General features: G+C 38.5%; 1 protein-coding gene across 12 annotated transcripts in view; it reads right to left on the bottom strand.

Annotated features, from left to right (window-relative positions):
- The window catches only part of NBEA (neurobeachin), a 364,492-nt gene that overhangs the window by 188,257 nt on the left and 150,724 nt on the right, over nucleotides 1-25,511 (bottom strand). For all 12 annotated transcript variants that reach the window (XM_033146505.1, XM_033146506.1, XM_033146495.1 and 9 more), the window contains one exon: nucleotides 21,828-21,994. In XM_033146505.1, coding sequence (XP_033002396.1) covers nucleotides 21,828-21,994 — 167 coding nt within the window. The remainder of the gene's footprint in view (nucleotides 1-21,827; nucleotides 21,995-25,511) is intronic.

Raw genomic sequence — 25,511 nt, 5'->3', positions numbered from 1 at the left:
CCTTTTATATTTATTTTCTTCATTCACACAAATCATTACAAACGAGGACAGTTATTTTATATGCAACAGTACCTGGATAATCTCAGTGTGCAGATTCTATGGGTCTGTAATGTTTAGTCCCCACTTAGAAATTTCAAGTTTGTGAGTACTCATTGTGTAGAACATGACCCAAACACTACTGCTGAAAGAATACCAGTGAAGTCCACTCTTCAAACACTTTGCCCAACACTGTTTGCTTTCTCTTTACTGTTGCACAGCAAGCAGAAATGTCCATTTAGCAGCCTATATCACTATATAGCTGGGAGCATACTAATCCTATAGATATATTGTTTACATGGACATTTTTTAAATCATTTTTGTGCTTACAGTCACCTATTGCCCAAGTGTCTACATCCAAAACGGTTGAAATGCTATACTTGTCAGAAAAGATAACCAGCTGCTTATTCTGTCACTTGATCAGATCCTTCTGAAGTCCTTTATGTTAGCATGATACACGAATTGCAATCCTCTGCACAGGTATTTTGAACCCAATGGGAATGACATCCAGTTATACATGTATAGGATCACAGCATATAATCACTCCAAAGTGTGGTACTTATGTGTATCCAAGCACCATTGCTTATTTGCAAAAATCTATTGTTAGACCACATTTGGCTAGCTATTCACCCGTAGTTGTTGGGAGGAGAAGACCTTTATATTAGTTCTAGCTTCGTATAAGACCTCTCCTCTTTCCAGAGGGGAGGAGTTGTGAGCAGGAGCTGACTCCTGCGTCAGCAGGGGGGCGTATTTGGCCTCCTGCATCATCTTTCCCAGCTGCCGCTCCAAGCCCTTCAGCCAGCCAATAGGGCTGGCTTGGGGGTGGGGTTTTGCCACGTTTAAGCGGCCGTGGCAGCACTGGGGTCCCATTATGCTTCCTGTTTTCAACGGATCAACCGCCCACCCTCCCTTTAGGTCATTTCTTTCATAGAATCATAGAGTTGGAAGAGACCACAAGGGCCATCCAGTCCAACCCCCTGCCAAGCAGGAAACACCATCAAAGCATTCCTGACAGATGGCTGTCAAGCCTCTGCTTAAAGACCTCCAAAGAAGGAGACTCCACCACACTCCTTGGCAGCAAATTCCACTGCCGAACAGCTCTCACTGTCAGGAAATTCTTCCTAATGTTTAGGTGGAATCGTCTTTCTTGTAGTTTGAATCCATTGCCCCGTTTCCACTTCTCTGGAGCAGCAGAAAACAACCTTTCTCCCTCCTCTATATGACATCCTTTTATATATTTGAACATGGCTATCATATCACCCCTTAACCTTCTCTTCTCTTGTCAGTATCCTTCTTGAACTGTGGTGCCCAGAACTGGACACAGTATTCCAGGTGAGGTCTGACCAGAGCAGAATATAGTGGTACTATTACCTCCCTTGATCTAGACGCTATACTCCTATTGATGCAGCCCAGAATTGCATTGGCTTTTTTAGCTTTCTTTGCTTTTGACATTGCTATGGACTTTGGTTGGTTGCCTTGGTTGCCCAGGGGGCCTGGTAGGAATTTTTATCCATTTAGCAAATTGGCACCAGCCTCTTGGTTTTTCGCCTACCTCGTAGCAAATCGTCACAACTTTTCGGGTATTGGGGGTTAGGCATTGGAATATGTGTGGTGTGTTAGAGGGCAGGCTGTGGCCATCACCTACCCCTCCCCATGTTTGGGTATTCCGTTAAAGGAATCTGGCGGTCATGGATCCTATCCAATGCCCTGCTGGTGGCTAGCGCCATGGCACGACCCCCGGTGATGTATGGGGAAGCTTCCAGTTGTATTTGCATCAACAAGCTCCCACTGGCTGTTAACCTTTGAATGATCCCCCACTGAGCAGGGTGGGGTCATTTATAGATTGTTTGATCCAGTGCCTAAGCCAATACCACTCACATGCTGTAACCAATAATGTTGTGGCCTTATTTAGCCCATTAACCTAAAATACATGTGTCCTTGTGTCTTATTTATCTCTACGTGGGTGGCGGGTCCTCGACTCACAATGTAGTTTACCTCTACAGTTTAAAGAAGAGAATGAAAAACAGCTGTACTTTAAAACATATTTCTTCTTCGATGTTTCTACAACTAAAATTAATATCCATATACCTTTGGTAAAAGTCTGATATCATGATGGATGATTTATCAACCTTTACTTCAGTTAACACTTGTAAGTATGATCACATGGATTAAGCGCTTTCAAGAAACTATCAAAATCACACTAAAGTCAACAAAACACAGAGGTTAATTAGTTTCAGTAGAACTTGGAGCAGGAAGCCATCAATTTTCTCCCATTCTGTTTGAACGTATTTCAGCAATTTCAATCACTTTTCACACAAATCCATATTCCATAACACAAGTGTGCACTTCTGTTATACTGTTCTGACTAAATAAAGGCACACTTTCAAGAAATAACTAAGGATTAGTCTCTCACACACATACAAATGCATACAGGGTAAAATATACTCTAAGATGAACTGTCTTTTTAGGTTAGCTGGTTTAATTTTTTAGGAATACTATTGCTTAATAACACACTGTGAGGAAAAGTGATGAGAAAAAGCCACAGACTAATGATATGGGGGGAGGGGTGTTATGGGAATTTGAGGACTAAGCTTTTTCTAAAACACAGAAGTTAATGAATTATAAAACATTAAAATATTGTAAAATTAGCATTCATTAAGTTAAATACACACTCCTAGTGAGACAGAAAAGTATTTACTTTTCAACAAAGTATTGGTAAAAATAGCAAATGCCTTTGTGAGGTAATCTTTTTTAACATTTTATCTTCAAAAGTAAAGTAACTACTGAAAGCTGTTAAAGTTACCTGGAGTATAAACATTACGGAAATTTAAAGAGGCAGGACTGCTCGAACTGCCACTGTTCAAAAGATGAACACTGAACTTTGCCACCAAAAAAGAGACCTGAACACAGATAAATCTTCTCTTAAATTATGGGTGGGACATATTGGAAAGTAGAATATTACTAACAGATGTACAGAAAATCCATGGTGTTAAAGATCTTTTGGTTGGTTGAGGATAGCCTGTATAAGTACTGGAGATGGGTGTAGGTTTTGATGGCCTGTATCCACTGAAACTTTACACATTTTTCTATCTCCAGAAACATCACAAGAAGAATCCTCTTCAGAATTGTGTTTCTACAGCCCTCACTATGAAATTTATCAGCCCCACATACTCCAGTGCTGATAGCAAAAGAGATGGCAGTGGAAGGAAACAAATATTTTCTTTAGTAGTTTTTCAAAATGTTAAAATGCATTTGGGTTGTATCCAACTGTGCTCCTTCACTGATGGAGGGCACTTGGACCCAGTAAAGGATTCTGCCAACAGAAGGCAAGATTCCCCATGTCCTTCTCCCAATTTACTCCAGAAAGTTGAGGTATCCTTTGGAGCAGAGTAGAAAGTGGTGTGGGGAAAACTGAATGGGTGGATTAAATAATCTTGTCAGATATGTGACAACATTGGATACAACTATTTGTCCATTCTTTTTTCTAAATAGATGATACACTTAAAAGCTAATTATGCTGCAAATGGAGCTTCTTTAAAATTACAAAGTCAAAATATTGGCAGGTAACTTTTGCACGTTACTGGACAACAGACTAAAGTTGTAAAGTGTAAAAGTATGACACCAAAATCGTAAGAAGTGTATTAGCAGCATGCATATATTGACCATACAGGCCAATTCAAAAAGCAAATACAATCTCTCTACATAAAATTAAGATCAAGGTATACAATTTGACTCATTATTACATACATCACTTAACTTTTCATGTATTGGTTTTCAACCTAGCAATTCAACTTGTTGATCCAGTTCCCTAAACTCAGTGTGCTATTTAAGGTACTTATATGAAAATAGTTGCCATTAAGTATGCAACTTTTAATGCTCATTATTTATATGAATATTTAAGAGAAACTCTGCTCAGGGTCAAACTGCTGCATTCTGAATCAAGGAACTTTGAATCTTTGATTTTTCTATCCATTTCCCTATGACATTGGTAGAGATATGGAGAACTCATTATTTTGCATAGAGAGCAATGAAATTGATTAAGCTACTGCACACAGTGCAAAATCCATTGCTGTGTTTTGCTGCACTGTCCTATAATAAAGAGATTCTCTATAATTTAGTTTGTACAAAACAACCCAATGTAACACAGCCAATTTATAATTGCCACCCAATAGATTTTTTTAAGGGAAGCTTTCACCTACATTGAGCTCAAGATCCATTGTATTTGTAAACCTCCACAATGTTTTTTGGTTTTTTTTTTAATTTAAAAATAGATATTTGTTCCACATTGAGCTTCACCACTTGCTAAGACAATTTGTACAGATTTGATACAGGATATTTCTTACTAATGGCCAGGATGAATTGCTGGCTTCTAAGCCAACTGAATAAGATTTCAAAAAGTTTAACAACAGAAAAATACAAGTAGTCTTGCAATAAAATGTTGCAGTTTAACCTGGCCCCTAACTAAAGAGTGCAGCCTTAAGCTAGAAGCTTGTAGTGCTGTTTGAGGCTCACAGAGGAGCCCTTCCTTCTTCTCTACCATTCAACTGCTATGCTATACAAGGCAAATGTCTTAGGATTATACTGACCCTTTCAACCTTTAATGGTCCAACTGGCTTCATAGACTTAATTGTTAGATTCACACAGTCTGCCCAACTTCTTGTTCCTTTTTTTACCCTTTCCCCCAGACTGGAAATGAGAGCTGCTTATACTAAAATGAATAAATCCAGGATTTGAGGACTGTACTGTTATGTTTTGGCAACAACATTTCCCCCACCTCACCCTGCAAAAAGGTGGAAGGCAGCAAAAGGAAATTTTGAATTTTACTTTTTGAATTTATTTCAATTGATGAGTTTTTGTGTACATGCGTGTGCGCGTGTACACACGCACACACACTCACACTCCCAGATAAAAAGGCTCAGTACTATGGGGAAACAATGTCTTGTTTTTTTCTTGTTACAGGTGGGTAGCCGTGTTGGTCTGCCATAGTCGAAACAAAATAGGAAACAAAATAGGAAATTCTTTCCAGTAGCACCTTAGAGACCAACTGAGTTTGTTCTTGGTATGAGCTTTCGTGTGCATGCACACTTCTTCAGTGTGCATGCACACGAAAGCTCATACCAAGAACAAACTCAGTTGGTCTCTAAGGTGCTACTGGAAAGAATTTCCTATTTTGTTTCCTATTTTGTTTTTTCTTAGCACTGTTCACTTGATAGATTAGGGACTAAAGCACCTAAGTTTACTGTTAGAGAGAATGATGCAAATTAAGTGATTTTCTTTCTTACAATTCTTAGAAGAGATCCTGACTTTTAGGATACAGGTCCTTCAGAGGCAGCTTAAAAGAAATACAATTTGTGGACTTAAATGGGTCGCAGAAAATTCCCACAGAAAAGAAGAATCTACTCAATGACCTAATTACAAGAGAAGAAGTGGAACAAGCTGTTACCCAAATGGAAATTGGCAAGGCCCCAGGACCTGATGGCGTATCAGCAAAATACCACAAAACATTGAAAGAATGGTTGATTTATCTGCTGATGGAAGTTTGTAACAAAATTTTAAGGGGGGGGGGAGTCCAGGCACCCGAGACCTGGAAGGATGCTTTTATTACTCTGATACCGAAACCAGATACAGACAAAACTCAGATTAAAAACTATCAACTAATCTCCTTATTGAATGTGGATTACAAAATATTTGCAAACATTCTGGCTAGAAGGCTGAAAAAAGTATTGAATGAATGCATAAATAAGGATCAGGTGGGTTTTCTGCCTGGTAGACACATAAAAGACAATATCAGAAATGTTATAGACATTCTAGAGATGTTGGAGGTCAAAAAGGATCGTAAAGCTATTTTGATGTTCATAGATGCAGAAAAGGCCTTCAACATTTCTTGGAATTTTATGAAGATGAACTTGCAAAAGATGGAGGTTGGCCAAGAATTTTTTAATGGTATTAATGCAATATATACTGAGCAAAAAGCTAAAATCATTGTAAATAATGTGGTCTCAGAGGAACTTAAAATAGAAAAAGGGACCAGGCAAGGGTGCCCACTTTCTCCCCTACTCTTTATTTTGGTCATGGTGGTACTGCTAGACATGTTAAGAAAAAATGAAGAGGTAAAAGGCATTGTGGTAGGTTCGAACCAGTTTAAACTAAAAGCCTTTGCAGATGACTTGGTTCTCACTTTGCAGGATCCCGAATCCAGTGCAGCCATCGGCCCTCCAGATGTTTTGGGACTACAGTGGTACCTCGGGTTACAGACGCTTCAGGTTACAGATGCTTCAGGTTACAGACTCTGCTAACTCAGAAATAGTACCTCGGGTTAAGAACTTTGCTTCAGGATGAGAACAGAAATTGTGCGGTGGTGGAGCAGCAGCAGCGGGAGACCCCATTAGCTAAAGTGGTAGCTCAGGTTAAGAACAGTTTCAGGTTAAGAACGGACCTCCAGAAAGAATTAAGTTCTTAACCTGAGGTACCGCTGTACAACTCCCATCATCCCTAACCACTGGTCCTGTTAGCTAGGGTTAATGGGAGTTGTAGTGCCAAAACATCTGGAGGGCCAAGTTTGCCTATGCCTGGTCTAGCCAGTGCAGACTCTGAAGTGGCATTTGCCTGTTTGCCTCTCTTGGGATCCTTCCCACAGGACAGTGGATTGCCGATCAACTGCTGTTATGTGCTTGCGTCTGGTTACCCTTGAAGACGATATGGAAATGGCAGGCAGTGTACCAGAATGCTACAGCTTGCCTTCTTATTACGTCTGGAAGGCAGTAACACAACCAACCTGTACTAACTGAGACAATTTCACTGGCTGGTTTGGGGTTTCCAAGCCCATTTCAAGGTGCTGTTTTTGATAGTCTGGGATGTAAACATCTGGGAAAGCAACTGCTCCTGTACAAATACTTTCCCTTCCTGCCTCTTGTCAAATTCAAATTTACAGGTAGACACTGTGACTTAATATTTGTATGGCTATTGTTCCATTCATTGCATTTTAAGGGTCTTTGATTATTTTAAGCTATCACAAAGCATAGGAATTAGATTTTAAGCTATCAGAAAGCATAGGAGAAAAAGGAATGTTGTTTTAAATGAAAATAAATGTTATAACACTCATATTTGCATGTGGAAATACAAATAATAATAAATATGCTGCCAGAAATTGTACCTTATTGGTACTCTAGGTTGTTATTTAAAGCTACACTTAGTGTACTACAGGATTTCAGTAGACATTTTGTATTACACCATTCACCATGGACTGGAAGTATGTTAATATGCTATTTCAGTAATGGCTGTTTCTTAAGTAACACTACATATTTAAAAATATACCTGACAATAGTTTTAGAACATTTTAGGACAGCTGTGAAGGGTTTAAAGAAAGGTTAGTTTCACTGAATCTAAAACGCTTTTAAATGGGAATTTGTTTTTCAAAACACTTTTCATAAATTTCCCTTCAACACATCTGGGAATACTAAGTTAAATGTAGTTGTTTCTGTCTTGAAGTTGTATTTGACCCCCTTTGTTTGTTTTTGCCTTATAATTATGTTTACTTATTTAACTACAGTTCAAAGGTTTAATTCCTCAGAACTTAAATCCACTATTTTTGACAGTCTGCAGATCCCGTGGATACATAATTTTCAAACAGTTGTAACATGAAGATTTTTTGCTAAGCTGTAATCGTTAAAAGTGTTGCATTTTCTCTGTTGTGACCCTAGTTCACTGCTTGCTTGCTCCTTTGGCCACAGCTGGCCTCTTGCTGTTCACAGCTGAAAAGTGAAATCAATGCTTGGTCTAACAAAATGCAGATGAAAGCCATTCTGATCACATATAGTCATTTCCCGTAATCTTATCAGCCTTCAGTTACTTAAATGATCTCTGGAAATGATTGTTTGTTCATCTGAATACAATACCAGTTTTTGTGTTAAGGAAAACAATACTTTTATAAAGCGCAGCAGTGGTATGTGCTGCTCACTTTGATTGAGTTTTCTAATATCTCTCTTCTTTTCAAAGGAATCTTTACATTCTAACTAAATTACAATGGTTGCAACCTAAATTCCATAGATTTTATACCCAGTTAGATGCTAGTGTCATTGTCCATTTAATTCTTCCTACTTTGTAGAAAGGTTGAAAAGAAAAGAAAAACTATTAATATGTCAATCCACATTTTCATTGATCTCAACCACTTATTTTTATTTGAGCAAGCTAAGTTGAAAAAGCTACGTTGTATCTATAGGTAGTGTTATATTGTAGCTTAATGCTCCAAAGGTCAGAGAACAACAAAGTGTTTGATGGAAAACAGTCTTTCTTCCTATTTTAAATGGTTCCTGCTTTGATTATAGGCATTTATTATAATTATGAAGAGATTAGTCTGTTATAGAATCCTAGTAATGGAACCATTTAAAAGGAATATAATAGCAGTTTATTGGATTTTGTAAAGGAAAAGAGAACAGATAAAGTGGTTCTCTTTACAAATTGATCAGCTGCTTCTAAATATGCGCTTCTTATTTTGTTTTCTTTCAACTAATTTTGTTTTGTTCTATAACTTAACAATTAAATTGAAATGAAGTTATATGGGTTTATGGTTTAAAATCAGCACAAGTTTATTGTAACTTCAAATACCTACAGCACAATACCTTCTGAAGAAAAAGCAATTTTGCCTTATATGGGCTTTAAAGTAAGGCAGGAACTAATAGATAAAATATTAATACATAAAATAACAGTGAAAAGAAGAGGAAGCACACTTCAGAAATAAACTTTCATTTTATGCAGGCATTTCATTCACATGAGCAGAATCTTTATTTTCTACACTCTTCTTAGGTTGTTTCAATCCATATTGTATGCAATGCTTTGATAACGTCCATAATGTTTGTTGCACCAAAAATAAAAAATATTACTTGTGAAAACGAGTCCACATACAGAGAAGGACAATGTGGCCACAACTCGATGCCTATCCACTTCTCATGTGTTAGGTGTGGACATTTGAGTAGCAGAACTAACAACTCTGCACTACCACTTGAACAAATGCCACTGCCACCAGTCCTCACAAAACCTTTGTTAGCTCTAGCAGAAATTAGTTTAGTTTAGGTTAGTTTAGTTTAGTTTAGTTTAATTGTTTTATGTAGGAGCGAAACTGATTTTTTTTGGTGTGAGGTAGCACAGTTGATATGCAACATGACCTCCTTGCTCCAAACCACAAAATTCCACATAGTTTAATGTGGACATGAAATTACATTTTAAAATTCAAGCTATGAACTTGATGGACTCCTTACAACACTGTGTCAAACAGCCTAAAATCAAGAATATGGAGAATTTGCCAATGGCAACCAACGGCCTACATAAAATGAAGGGTGATTTATGAAAATGACTAAATCTGCTAAATTTAGACAGACTATAAGCAGCAAGACATAGGGTCACAGTATAGTCTATAAATATCTTAGCAACAATATAAATGAACTGAATTATTCAGTCAGCTAATCACTGGGAAAATAACTATATAGCCTCAAGCTAAGTTAAAGTTAGACATTAGGAAGAATTAACCATGGGGCCAATTGGCAGTAGAATAGATCCTGCCCCTGGTATGTAATCTGGACTTGTATGTGAGCAGAGTCATTGACCTAGATTTAGACACTAAAATTGGCTTTTGAAAACAAATCCAAGGCAATAATAAGCCTATTCTTCAGTATGCTTAATGAGACGGTAGTAGTTGTAACACAGTAAGTAGTCCCGTAAAATATAAGGCATGAAACCAGAGTCATTAGTTTTCAAAATGCAACATGTATTATAGCACTGTTTGCATCAAAATACTGTGGCTGTAAATTGACATTGTGGTTTACATTTTTATATTTAGATTTTAGTCTATCCTCATTGACTCTGGGACTATTGAATAAAATGACTGTTACAGTATTATTTCTGCACTGATGAAATCATGATACAATACTGTACATTCAAATTGTTCTCTGAATCCAATCACTGAAGTCAAAAGATGGCCTTAAGGGAAAGGTCCTTTTCTGGTCAAGATAAACTGACAAGAGCTAGGGGAGAACACAGTTACAGACTCAAAATAAAGCAATTCGCTTCAAAAAATAATAATATTTACTCCAAAACGTACTGGAGAAGACTTTGTTCTATTAAGAAAATGATTAGTTCAGTAAATCATGGCCTGCAATGTAAGATTGTGGTAGCCCCTTGATAAGGGGAAAGGGGGTTAGGAGAAGAGTTTGAGTGGTTCATTTCACCACAAAGTAATTATACTGAGCCACAAAGTTACCATTTATCATGGCTGAAAGATGACACTCACTGTTAACCAAGGGAAACTGCAACTGAAATGCTTCCATCCAGATCAATACACACCACATTTTTCTCCAGCAAGAAGTAATTATCCAGCAGAAAACTTCGCAATCAATACCCTTTCCTAAGTTAACTTATGGTCTTGACTAGAGGCATAAAGGTATAGTACTGTCAAATGTCATCAAGGACTATACCATTACACTCAGAAGAAGTCCGTATTCCTTATAGTCAAAGGGTTTATAGCATACTTTAGACCATATAACATACTGAGGCACTTTCTAAGAGGACGCTTGCCATCTGCTCTGTTATAAAAATGGGAAAGGAGAGGGGGAAAACACATGCAATCTTACAAACTAACACCTTATTGCACAGTTGTAATTGGCAGTTATAACAGTTGTTAAAAATCTTAACACCGGAGCAAGAAATCAATCATTTAATGCAAAATATCAAGCCTCCCCCTTTAGGAAGCAAATGATTCCTGAAATCTTAAGATTGATCCCCATTGCTTGAAATAGAGTCAAAGACAGAACCATCTGAAATATCACAGTTGATTTTTTTTTTAATGTGAAAATATTTATTCTCCAAGCTCACGAGCAAACACAAAGGAGGTAATAAAATTAGGTTTTAAGAACTCTGAAAAAATACGAACAATACCAACTAAATGTCTCCTCTTCTTTTTACAACTGGCTACAGAAGGTAAGCTTAGCCTTATAAAACTATATAATATATAAGGGGAAGGTTAAAGGGCATAAAAAATCACTACTTCACTGAAAAAAATTTGACATCCAATTTTCAAGCTGATTTATCAGTAGAAAGCTAAAATTGATAGTTTGCCACTAGTAGGTAGCTGGCTGTCTAAGAAAGCTGTTACAAAGCCTTTAGTTTTGATTTAGCCACATAGATCAATACAAACCTATACTGTTTCAATTTTACAAATATTGATTTTCTGATATAACCTCAGTAAAAGAACATATATCATCAGCTTTACTGAAAATAATCTTGAAATTTATTTCATAAACTTTGTTTCATCAACAAAAGGTACTGAAAGGTCTAGTGAAATACAGTTTAGATGACAGTGAAAATAATCGCTGCCAAAAGAGTTCTCAACAGATAGATCTGGTTCATTTTAAATTTTGAATACAGATACTGATGTTTTCCTCAGGATTCATAAAGATCTAATAGACTTCACATTGTTTTATTATAAAATAAAGGCTTCTCATCTTTAGCATAGTGCCAAAAGACTTAGATGTAAACTAAATTCTTATTAACTACCATAAAAATGTAACATTTTGTCTATTCACATTTCCCTGTCAATATGAAGATGAAAAGTGCTCCCAACAAGTGAGAATCTCCAAAACACTGCAGATGCAAGAGATCTATCATAAGGCAAAGGGTGATGTTTCTCTCTATTCCCCCTAACCACATCCATATTGTTTCCCACCACTCCAACATGGGAGATTTGTACACAGAAGATAGAATATCAGAAATATAATGCACCACAACTGCAATGCCCATCAATGAAGTTAGCAACTTAGTACTGAAGATAGCTATATTTTGGAAAGTTGTTAGTTTGCCTGTTCACTATGCATTTGGAAATCTCTCAAGATATTGTAATAAAATTTGCATGACGGTTCCTGAGATCAAGGAGCAGGCTTTTGTATATGTTGTATACAACTGGATGCCATTCTGAATCAAGATGGCAGACAGAACGTTTCAAAACTGCAGTGGTTTTAACCACTGAACTCAAAAATTCCCGAGCAACACCAGGTGCAAGTCAGTCAGTATTTAACACATTATAGAATTCTAAATCATTCTGATTAGAAATACATTATAAGTGTTCTTCTACATAGTATCAATATGTGGATCCATCCTTCAAAAGGACATGGTTCACTCTCTGCATAAGAAGTCATGCTCAGAACAAAAAGCAGACAACTGCATCATCCTACTTCGCAACACAGACAGCAATTTCTTCCCAAAGAAGAAAACACAGCCAGGTCCTATGCAGCCAGCAAAATAATATTCATCTCCCTTCTTCCACAACACTGCATCCTGGGGTTTCTGCCTCTTCAGCTATTGTTATGCTTTCATAGCCATGCCTACCATATTCTACCAATTAGGAACCCCAGCTCACCAGTGTCTTTCTTCAGAATCTCAGGGTCAATAAAATAAACTGGCAATTGCATTTCGTGTGCCTTTAAATAAAATAAAAGAAATAGCGGATGCACAATCATAATCATGACTGAGGCAGATAGGAAGGTAGGTGATTCCTATGCCTTAATCCCAATTAAACCCCCAAATTCTGTTTTGTTTTTTCTCTTGGAGGAAAAGCTGCAATTAGCACTGGCTGCCTCTTTCTAGGAGTGTGAGAAGTGTGATCTTCACTGGGACCATTGTGCAGGTGGAGGAAGGATTAACTCCTATTCCTATGTGCCACTGTCTCAGTTGTGATCAAATTCTGCTCCATACCTCTTAGTGTCTTCTAAAAAGCAAGAAATTAGTGTGAAATTAGTGTGCCATGTTCTGTGTGTGGCTGCCCCTGCCCTTGGTTCAGAAGCCATGGCTAGCACAGAATGCTGCAGCTAGAATGTTAAGTTGTACATCTAATGCTCTTTTCTGGGGGGTGGGGCACATACCCCTAAACATTTTGTGAATCTTTGTACTTTTGTCGATTTACTCTATTTATTTTTCCTGATTTGAACTATAAAAGGGTGATTTTCGTGAGTCAAAATGAGAGTACCTGTCAGGGAACAGTCAGCGCCCAGTGGGGCGGTGCAGGGGCTGTCAAGGGATAGAGAGCTACAGCACTGCGGGGATAGCAGGGGGATTTCCAGCAGGAGCGACAGGAAGGAAAGCAGCCCAGCGGAGAGAGGGCTGGGCGACGCTTCAGAGACCCAACGCCCCCTTGGCGGAAGCAGCCCAGCAGAGAGAGGGCTGGGGGATGCTTCAGAGACCCAACACCCCCTCAGCGGATCCAGCCAAGAGGGAGCAACGACAGTTCCGTTGCCCCAATTACGCAGGGGTGTGAGGAAGGAAGGAGGAGACTAGAGGTGCCCAATTTCTTATGTTTCGGGGCGCTCCAGAAAAGTCCCACTTCCGGGATCTTAAAGTGACTATGGTCATGGACTTTTGAGCTCTGCACTGGACATATCTGCACAATAAAACCTGTAAATATACAGGACCTTAGTCGAGCCTCTTTACTCTCGAGGAACCACAGCAGAACCCTTACAGTACCCCTAAACATTTTTTAAGGAAAAAAATCACTGGATTCATCTAGACACACACATATTACACTAGTGCCGAAGGATGTGCTCTAGCTGTCTATTCGTTACCGAGCCAAGCTCACGGTTTCATTATTGATATATAATGCGCTGAACAATATGGGTATGGTATAACAAGCAGACCACCTCTACTATTATAGGCCAAATCAACCTTTATAATAATCAAAGGAGACTGCAGCCAACAAATTGCCATTGGAAGCATCTCAGAACTGGCCTTTTCTGCTATAGCACCAGCTCTCTGGAGGTTCAGGCAACTTCATCTGTTGAATGTTTAAAATATCTCTTAAAACTCAGTTATTTACCCAGGCTTCTCTAGATGTCGGAAAGTGCTAACCTATTCAATTGCTGACTTGCTGTTTTAAATGCATTTTTATATTTTAGTCTGGTCCCATGTGAACTATGGATATGTTGAAAATGTTACCCTACAGCATCATCTATGGCCACGTAACTTCAACTCATGGCCAAATGGCATAAAATGTACAGAGACACAGCACATATAGAAAACAAATTTTCATGTACAAATCACATTTCCACAAACCAATAGATATAAAGGTATAAATAGCTAAAAATAAGCTGTGATTTCTGTATCTGAGGGGGTTGGACTAGATGTCCCTTGAGTTCACCTTCCAACTCTACAATTCTATGACAGAGTAGCAGAAAATAGTTTATTAGACAGCAGGCTCTTCTTATGTTCTGATGTCAAAGAAAGAGCATGGTGTTTCTTCTCCACTCCCTGCCAGAAAAATGCTCAGCTCTGACAGTTTCCCTGAGGCTGCAGAAATGAGGAGAAAGGACACTTTGGCCCCATCCATCGGCCAAAGGAACAAGAGCCGCCAACTGCGACTGAAGGAAGAATATCAACAAGAAAAGGTCACCCTGGCCCAACATTCTACCTTTGCCCTCCATTCCCTTCAATTGTGTGTATTGTAATTTTCATTTGTGGGCAGGGCCTGTGTCTCTTCTTGTATTAACTGCTTTGGGAGACAATAATGGTCTGAAAAGTGGGATAAAAATGTTGTTGGCATCCACCTGTCCCAAGAGACAATGAAGTGCGCCTCCAGTGGTGAAGTAAAAAAATGTAGTTGATAATTATTATATAAAAGGCTGTTGGCCATCCTTCGTTGGGAAATATAAGAAAATGTGTCATCACTATGTGTTTCAGTGATAATGGTTTCATGCGGCTGCATATTTCCAGAGCCCATGATGTGCACTGTAACATAAGATTAGCATGAGGAGACACTTGACTTTCCAAAGAAGAAGAATTTAGCAGTGGCCACTGTATGTGCTTATGATGCATGTTCCTTTGATTATATGATCCTAAATAAACTGATATGGAATTAAGTTTATTCTGGAGAGTTTAATAAGACTCCTTTGCTCCAGGTACCAGCCAACCTAACATCACAACAAAAAGGAAAGCCACCTTCTCATAGAAAGCACAACGGTGATGATTTTAAGAAGCAACTATAGCAAATGTATCAAGCAACAAAAAACAGACAGCAGATTTATATTGCTTAAGGGCTTAATATTTTACAGCAGCAGCATTAATGGAAAAGTTAATGTAGCATTAAAAACAGTGTACAGCTCAGCTGCTGCCACATAGCACTTAGGTCATGGAAATAATGCATCATTTGGGGGGGGGGTTAAAATTATTTTTTGCCTACTGCTTTTCTTAAAGAGTTTAAAAACTTTTCTACATTATGTAGTTTCCAAAAAAGATTACCCAAAAGCACACATTACTGACAGGAAGCTCTTCTATTAAATATCCAGAAATAAAATTCCATGTGCAAAACATGTAAACTATTGCAAAATTGTAAACTGCTCTGTGATCCTCAGATGAAGGAATTTAATAAAGAATACTCCTAATAAAATATTATTTAATTCATGTAAATGTTCAATGAATTTCTACAGTTGCAATGAATGAGGGTTGCAGTGACTTTTAACGCTCAATTAACTAAAGGAGAAGGGGAATTTCTGTTCCTACCTCATTCCTAGTGAAAATCAGCTTTGTGTGTACTCAGTCAGCTTTGTGTAAGTACACTAGTATCCTCACTAGTCAGTCAGTCACCAACTGTGCACTTGCATGATGCTTTTATCTATCCTTCCTTCAGTGATTAGACCAAGACCCAGAACCCAACAAACCACTCCATAAAAGTCTGCTGAACAATAAACCCTTTCTTACAATAGTTGCAAGCCTAAGCGGGAAGGAATTTAAAAAAACTTGGCTGCTACATTTAAGAAGATACTTCTGCATGATCACTTACAATTTAACAGAATCCATAACAGGGCTTCAGTTGAAGATTCAAATATGTGAATAGGTTATATCTCAACCAAGCTCATGGACGACACCAAAAATGTGCAAGTTGGCAATGAATTAGACACTTGTGTGCGACTAGAGTTTCAAAAGCTATGGTGTGAGAAATGATTTTTTCACCTAGATATAACCACACTCCCTCTGAAAGGGAAGGTGTACTGTTTTGGGCTGATCCTGGATCCATCTCTGTAGCTGTATCTCAGTTGCGAGGAGCAGCAGTCAGCAGCTTAAGCTCCTATGCTGCTATGACCATTGCTGAACAGAGATAGCTTATCTCCTGCTACCATGCAATGATAGCCTCACAAATTCCGAAACCCCTTGGAACTAGACTATCTATGAGCCACATAATCTACCCAGGTCACTGTGGACCACGGATGACTGCACTGCAGCCTACTGAGGAATGGTTGGTCGGGATGCAGAGGTTGGCCTTCTCTATCATGGCACCTGCTATGTGGAAGGAGTTCTTCATGGAAATCAGGAGATTACCAATGGTGAGGTACTTCAACAAAGAGTTGAAGATTTGCCTATTTTCTCTAGTATTTCCTGACAGCTGATATTATAAATTTCCTGGTTCTGGCTAATGTAGTTTCTGTACTATACACTGATTATTCATCTGGGTGCTTTTTAATTGTTATTTATTTATTTTACTGATCTGTGAATATTGTGAACCACTTTGATATTTTATGTGAAAAGTAGCATATACATTTTTAAAGCAAACAAGTAGACAAACATATAAGCAAAATTCTTCCACAGCAAGTTCTGTTATCCATTCTGTTTTACAGAACCACCATTGTTTTTCTTATCCATTCCTATGAGAGTCATCTTGAGCTAAATCTGTAAAGAAGCAGATTCAATTTTGCTCTTGATTGACACACACCACCATGTTCCCGGCTGTTCTTTTCTGACTGGGTTCAGTCAATTTAGTCCAATAGATTTATGATAGAACTGCTCGCCAGATCTTTTGAGATGCTGTTGAGCTTCTTCCAACAAATCCCACCACTTCTGTCTAACACACACTTCTTTCACACACATTGAATCCCCAGTTTTTCACTAAAAGCAAAGGTTTGTTCACGAAGTGCAGAGATTAAAAATGTTTAGTGTCCAAGCTACAATCACATGGTACTTAAACAAATGGCAACTGGAACTGGAGCATCTGCCAGTGCATGAGAACTTCCCTTTCTCTTGTTGCCTCCCTCCAGACTCTCAGGGAGGCGGTACATGAAGCTGAGTGCAGTGTCTGGGTCACTTCATATGTGGGAGAGGTGGTTCTTGAGGTATTGTGGTCCTGAGCCACATGAGGCTTTATAGGTTAAACCCAGAACTTTGAACTGGGCCTAGAAATTGGATTTTGGATGTGCTTACGAAGCTTCTTTACATAAAAACTACTCTATTTAAAGTATTGATGTCCTGCCTAATAACCAGAGTTTTGGAAGCAATATACAATGTATTTTGAAAGAAGATATAAAAGATGAGTAACTTCTAAGATGAAAGAGGCAGAATCGCCAGCAACAAAATTAAAGAGCAGTGAAATGAATTGGTCAATTGATTAAAAGTACTACCCAATTCTGTTTAAACAGCAAAGTTTTTAACTTAGCACCTTAAAATAATAAGGGGAATGAGTATACAGAGAGAATAATACATAGAAGAGAAGAAGAAGAATAGTTTGGATTTGATATACCACTTTATCACTACCCGAAGGAGTTTCAAAGTGGCTAACATTCTCCTTTCCCCTAACATTCTCCTTTCCTGCTGCCCACCACCTACCTCACCTCACCTCACCAATCACATCCTCTCTCCATCTCCTTTATTGAGTACAATTAAAGCTAATCATGCAATTAATCCTAAATGCAAATTGATACAGAAACTATGCATCCACTTCCTGATTTTCTAATTTCTTTATTATATAGTAAAATTATGCACTGAGAATTCTTGCTGAGAAGATGGAAAAATGTGGGCTGAACGATGTTATGGTTAATAGGATTCACAGCTGGTTAAATTACTATACCCAGTAAGTGATCATTGATGTCTCTCTGTCAAACTGGAGAGACGTCCCAAGTGGAGTGCCACAGAGCTTTGTCTAGGCCATGTGCTGTTCAGCATTTCGAAATCTGCAGGTGACATCGAGCTGGAAGGGATAGTTTATGTCATGAGCTTTGTGGAGATGTCATGGAGCAGATGGAAGGATCCTGAATAGGAAGGGAAAGATATCAAGGATCTGGAGCTAGACAACCAAGGGGAGGGTCCAAGCAAGATGAGGGAGGTGAAATTGGGCCTACAAGAAACATCTCAGCTGGAGGAGGGGGCTGGTGATTGAGAGAATCAGGAGATGGATCCTGGGGAAGGTTCAAGTGGGTTGCCAGACAGGTGTCCCACCCCTGTGTTATCAAACACCTTTAGTACCCTAAAGGGATAGCTGCTGCCCATGCTGCCAGCTCCTCCTGTCACTCCTATCAGTAAGGAGCTTTCTCCTGAGGAGATGCCCGAGAGTAATTTGGATACATGGAGATGCCAGCACTGGCATGAACAAGTCTCAGAAGTCCAGCACACTCCAGGAAGCATCTGTTTGCTTGCCTAGACCAGAGAAACCTATTGTTTGCTGTGTGAAAGCTTATCCCCACCCTGTTCTTCAAAGGAAGAGACAGAGTGTTTGTCACTCGTTGGATCAACATCTCAGCTTGTGCTTAACCATGCAATTCACCTACTGTCACTTTAACCATTGTAACGCTTAGATTTACATATTTAAATTTCTGGCAGAAACAGAAACCTGAGTTTGACTGAGGGCCAGGAAAGCTTACAGCATTAGATCCAAACGATATTGAGAAGCTGAAACACTGGGCAAAATAAACATACTGTACATCAACCGAGATAAATGTAAAGTCCTGCATTTAGGGAAAACGAAAATAAATCAAAGGCATGAGTACAGAATAATGAAGACCTGACTTCAAAGCAGTAGGTGTGAAAAGGATCTAGAAGTTTTAGTGGCTCAGAAAATGAGCAAGCAGTGTGGTGCAGCCACTGAAAAAGCTAATGAAATCTTAGGCTGCATAAGAGAAGCCTAGGACTATGATATCATGAGATGAGTTTCACTCTGTTCTGTGTGATTCAGGTTGCATCCAGTTCTGGGTGCCATATTTTAAGAAGGACATTGGAAAAATTGAGTATGTCCAGAGGAGGATGTGGAACCAGGAAACCAAGCTGGTTATGTAGTTTGGAGAAAGGAAGACATGGGCAATGGTCTTTACATACATACATGATTGTTGGGCAGAAGATGAAGATTTGTTCTCTGATGCAGCAGAGGGTGGGATTAGAACCAAGGAGCAGAAAACTGCAGGAAGCAGCATTCAGCTAAATGTGTGAGGAACCCTCCTAGCTCTGAACTATTAAAGAGTGAGACAAACTGTCTCAGGAAGTGGTGGGTCCCCCCTCACTGAAGGTATTTAATATCAGGGATAGTGTAGTTGATTTTGCATGGAAGTGGAAGAACTAATGACTTTCAAACTTCCTTTCAGCTCAATGATGTTATGCAATTTCTTCCTCAATATTACCTGAAATCACTTTTTGTTTTAGGAGGTGGAGTTGTACCTGTGTTTCATTTGCCTTAAATAAAATACCTGTTTTGGCAGTGAGAAAGGGAATCAAAACTCCTTCTGAAATCAATAATGTTGAGTTACAGTATAATCTTTGAACTGTGTGCTTTTCATTTGAAATAACTTGCTAGGATCATTGTTTTAATGTCTAGCAGACGCATTCTGCGAATCATTTAAAATGTACTACAAGGAGTTAAACTGATGTGTCAGCAGATAACAACAAACCTTTTGAAAGGAGTACACTTGTAGATTGTTCCAATCATTTCATGTGCTTTCTTCCTTCATTATTCTAAATATCCCCATACCATACTTAATTACCATGACTTGATAATCACTTTTCATGTCCTTGATGTTGAAATACGTATTTTTTAAGAATACTTTCTCCTCTGGTTTGAATTGCTGCAAATCCCGTCTCAATCTCTTTGTTTCAAAGGTTTGCTCATTTCATTATCGTATAGCTCTTTTATAATTCCCCGCCCCCATTTCCCCATTCCCTTCTAAAGTCTTTCCTTTCTATATTATTATTTCTCATGTCTACCATTCAATATCCAGTTTCACTTTTAGTTGGTGTTTACTTAACCTTATCATCTGAGCTAGAATCACTCCTGTTGCTTCAGTTTTTATTTTCTCTTTTTATCTGGCACCATGCATTTCAGCTGACATTTTATTTGACAGCTTTTTCTCCATTCAACATCATGTCCTGCTTAGGATAGCTTTGCCTAGTGTTTTATTTATTTGTGTCATTCTGATGGCTGTTTGTTTAGGCTTTTCATGATCTATACTTCCTTTCTTTACAGCTGTGTTGTCTCTAATCACTTTCTTTTAATCATTGTTTAAACATTATCTTTTCACTCCCCAAATGCAGATTCATATTACCAGCCCATATCAATAAAGGGCTACTATCCTAACTGGAGAATTTGGCAGAGATAGAGGTTTCACTGTTATCAGGAAATGATTCCTCCTACTGGTACTATTTAAAAATAAATAAATAATCTGATAAAATTTATACTCTTCAAATTCTTCCTTCACTTTTCTCCAGCTTACATTTCTTTTGCCAGAGTTTTCCCTTTTTGTTATTGTTTGGGCAAGACTTTCATTTTCAGAGGAAAGTGTTTTCCCTTAATCTCCAATCATTTTGAATATATTTAGCCTTCTTTCCCTCTTTCAGTTTAACAAGACTCTTTGTTACCCTTTTAAAGTTTCTTATGCTCTTTTTTATACAATCCCTAATATACATTTTATAAAGTTTATATTCAGAGATAACCATAACCCACTGATTCTCTTCACTGCACCAGTATTTTATTAAGTCCGTTGTATCTATAGCAAGGAATCTTGTGGCATCTTAAAGGATTAAAAAAAATACATTATGGCGTAAGCATTTGTGAACTACAGTTCAGCAGATGAACGAAAAATTATCTTGAGTTCCAAGGTTGTTCATCCATACATCTATCTACAGACTGATAGACAGACAGACAAAAGTCGGAAGTAAATAAAATGCAGAAAAGGAAATAAAAAACAGGAAAGAAATGAAATCATTACCCCATGAATATTTGTACTGCCAACTCAGGATAACACTTCATTCATCCAGTGAAGTCAGTGAGGTTTATAAAAGCTTATGCCACAAGTGCTGAACAAAAAATTAAAACCAAATCATCTCATTCTCAAAGTATTACTATGACCCAATAAGAAAAGAGAGGAGAACAAAGGTGAAAGTAGTGCCAAAAAATGATAAAAACACTTAGTTCACAAAGGGAAAAATAAAATGGTAAAACTATGCTATAAGGCAAACTATATACCAATGCACCACAGATTTTTTTTCTTCTTGGCTCTTAAATCATGTGATTATAATAAACAATAAACTGTTTATATGTTTGCTTGCATATATTTTTCATAATTTATTCCGCTTCCATGATTCATGTTTTTAAAAAAATGAATTATTTGGGGTGACCTGGGATGAACTGACAAAGGAAATGGCAGGAGATATTTGCCATGGAAGCAGGGACAATGAATTTTGCAAGACACTGAAAGGCCACTTTTGGTTCTGAGACACTGCCATGATGACTGGATCATTCACTTTATTAAACAAAAAAATGATGGCAGCAGAGTTTCTGAGTGCAAAACCCAGAAACTGACAGCACACTCCTCATCTGATAGCAGACAACCTAAATATAAGATTCCATTCAGTACCAGAATAGGCCTATAACACAGGATGAGCTGTATGATCAGGAACGGATTCTGGTGAATTACATTACAGTCTCGACTGCTCACTATAAAGACATGACACATCCATTTAAAATACCAGTTCAGAAGCATATAATTATGTTACGATGATTAACAACATACCTATGTGAGACAGCTCCCCAAGCACCATGCTTATTTGTTAGGATATTCAGTATTTTCTGTTTCAGTTGATTCGCAGTAACATGATCTCGATGCTTGGCAGCACTGATAAGATGGTCACACATCTTCTCCTCCTCCCTTCTGTCAGCAGCATATTGGGCACACTGTGACTAGAAAGGGAAACCATGTTTATTTTTTCAGTAGGCAGTTTTGGAAAGTGGCTGAAGAAGACTCTCCCCCCTGCCATGTTCTGCAATTGCTACTTTTTAAAGCATTCACCATAATATATACATAAATGAAGTACAGTAACATTTGCTTAATAAACCTGCTTTGTGCTAAATGTGATCCATAGAATGGATGCAAAAAGAGTGCAAGCAGTGAGAGACCTCTTCTAACCCAAGAGGGGTCTGTGATATATGCAGCCAGTTGCATATCACATGCAGTCCCTCTTGGTCCCTGGCCCTCAGAAGCTGCTTTGGGGTGGGTACAGAGGACTGCACTCATTGGAGGCCAAATCTGCTGCCCCTGTGGATCCTGCCACCCAAGGTGATCCTCAGGGTTCCTTCCATGGTGCTGAATATGGCGAACAAGTATTCCATTCCCGCTCACCTTCAAGCAGGACCGAACAATGCAGGGTGAGAGACTGAGAATTCCCATAATGAACTGAGCTGGGAGGCTTCAGTGCAATTTCCTTATATGAAATATAGGTGGACATGACTGAGAATTGCATCCACCAGGTCTGGTACTGCAGCCAAGCTACCTGGTGCATCTCTCATTGGCCACTTTAAACAGCCAGTCCCCAGTGTTTCATGAGGCCATGGAGGGAGGCATGAGGATTCCCCAATGGCTGCGCAAGGCAGGAAAGATGGTCCCTGCCAGGCTGTGCCCGCACTGCAAACCACCTCTCCCCAGCATTGCACCAGTAAACGGCCATTGGCAAAACACTGGAGACTAGAACCAAGTTTACTTCCTACTGTCAATCAGTAAACTATATCTATATACTAAGCAGTGTGTGTGTTTTGTGTGTGCATGCATGCAAATATATTTGTGCATCCTGCATATTCTACCCATTATGTAATGCTAAAAGTTTAGCTAAATTTATTTTGAGAGCACAGACATTATGGGGTTAATTATTTTTTCAATTTATCTTCTTGTACCAAGAAGCACCAATTAGTACAATGATCTTCTTCTGTAATGAGGTTAATATTTCATCAGCTCATTGGACAGTTAAATCAAATGTTCATTTTTCATTCTGAGCAATTACAGAAGCTAACAGAATAAATGAATGTTAACTGTGGAAATTGTGGTTCTAGAATACAGTAATTGGACTTTCTCAATAATGTTTATGAAATGAGAGTTTCTACAGCTAGAGTCATGTCAAACCAAACCACACAGACTTTGTACCTTTACAGCATCGAAAAGGAAGCTTAGTGAAAAGGATACATTCAACTGTATTACTTGGTTAAAAAGATTTTCACACAGTGAATAATTGTTAACAAAAACAAAAGCAAAATGAAAAATAAATATGAAATTGAGTCTTATGTATCTAGCAGATTTTTCATTTAAAAAATGCATGCATGAATGTAGAAACAGAAACAAATATAAAGACCAAAAGCATCTGAAATGTGGCTGTACTTCAGAAATGTCACAATCACATGCCTTGCCCTTTTAGGCAGGGACTCAAAGAATTATATGCCAAGGGCTACTAGGAGTGCATCAAGATAATTCCAGATTTCTCCTTCTCTGTGCAGCTACTCCTAATTTTCTGGAACAGGTTTTCTGGGGACACAAGTCTGTAACTGAGAAGTATGTCTAGAAGTCCATCTCTAACTATGGTTATTTAAATACTTTTCTTAATATTAATTCAAATAACAGGTTTTATACTGCCTGTCCAAAGTATCGTATTTTTGAAATAGCAAGATAACATAAAAATTTAAAGAATCTCACATTTGAGAAAGATCTTGGTTTGCTTACTAGAAAATTGACTTAGGTTCTTCCCTTAAGGGAATTTGGTTAATATTCTAAATTGTATTTGCTAACTGAAGCTGGAAGCTAATTGAATATTCTCATTTTGTCTACGGTTCTGACAGATCTTATACCGCAACAAATTCTTCAAAGGGCAGATAACTCAATCTTCTACTGTCATCTTGGTTTACTGCATGATGCTCTGATAAATATCAAATGTTATTTACTGTTGAAGCAATATGAAACCTCACTCTGACATACACTTAATTGTAAATGTGATTTTTTTTTAATACCTAAACTGAAAATATCCAGAATATGCTTCGTAATAAATTTGTTGCAATCCCATATGACAAGTGACTGCTGTCTCAGATGACAGAATAAAGTAAAGGTTATATATACTGAGAAAGAAAATATCAGAGAAAGTTCTGTTTTCAATCTATACTGAAAAGAACAAAACCATATAAGAAAGCTGCAGTGAAGAGAGCTGGCCAAATGTTGCCAATAAACCTCATCTCACACAAAAAAAAACCTCTTCTCTATCCTTGATCTTATGTGACATTTCATGATAGATTATTGCTATTCCTCCAGTGGTTGAAAGTTTGTTGTTGTTGTTCAGTCGTTCAGTCGTGTCCGACTCTTCGTGACCCCATGGACCAGAGTACGCCAGGCACGCCTATCCTTCACTGCCTCTCGCAGATTGGCCAAACTCATGTTAGTAGCTTCAAGAACACTGTCCAACCATCTCATCCTCTGTCGTCCCCTTCTCCTTGTGCCCTCCATCTTTCCCAACATCAAGGTCTTTTCTAGGGATTCTTCTCTTCTCATGAGGTGGCCAAAGTACTGGAGCCTCAACTTCAGGATCTGTCCTTCTAGTGAGTACTCAGGGCTGATTTCTTTGAGAATGGATAGGTTTGATCTTCTTGCAGTCCACGGGACTCTCAAGAGTCTCCTCCAGCACCATAATTCAAAAGCATCAATTCTACGGCGATCAGCCTTCTTTATGGTCCAGCTCTCACTTCCGTACATTACTACTGGGAAAACCATAGCTTTAACTATACGGACTTTTGTCGGCAAGGTGATGTCTTTGCTTTTTAAGATGCTGTCTAGGTTTGTCATTGCTTTTCTCCCAAGAAGCAGGCGTCTTCTGATTTCGTGACTGCTGTCACCATCTGCAGTGATCATGGAACCCAAGAAAGTGAAATCTCTCACTGCCTCCATTTCTTCCCCTTCTATTTGCCAGGAGGTGATGGGACCAGTGGCCATGATCTTAGTTTTTGTGATGTTGAGCTTCAGACCATATTTTGCGCTCTCTTCTTTCACCCTCATTAAAAGGTTCTTCAATTCTTCCTCACTTTCTGCCATCAAGGTAGTATTATCAGCATATCTGAGGTTGTTGATATTTTTTCCGGCAATCTTAATTCCGGTTGGGGATTCATCCAGTCCAGCCTTTCGCATGATGTATTCTGCATATAAGTTAAATAAGCAGGGAGACAATATACAGCCTTGTCGTACTCCTTTCCCAATTTTGAACCAATCAGTTGTTCCATATCCAGTTCTAACTGTAGCTTCTTGTCCCACATAGAGATTTCTCAGGAGGCAAATGAGGTGATCCGGCACTCCCATTTCTTTAAGAACTTGCCATAGTTTGCTGTGGTCGACACAGTCAAATGCTTTTGCATAATCAATGAAGCAGAAGTAGATGTTTTTCTGGAACTCTCTGGC

The sequence above is a fragment of the Lacerta agilis genome, chromosome 4 (genome assembly GCF_009819535.1).
Source record: "Lacerta agilis isolate rLacAgi1 chromosome 4, rLacAgi1.pri, whole genome shotgun sequence".
Taxonomy (NCBI): Eukaryota; Metazoa; Chordata; class Lepidosauria; order Squamata; family Lacertidae; genus Lacerta; species Lacerta agilis.
This window is presented reverse-complemented; position numbering and strand designations above follow the sequence as displayed.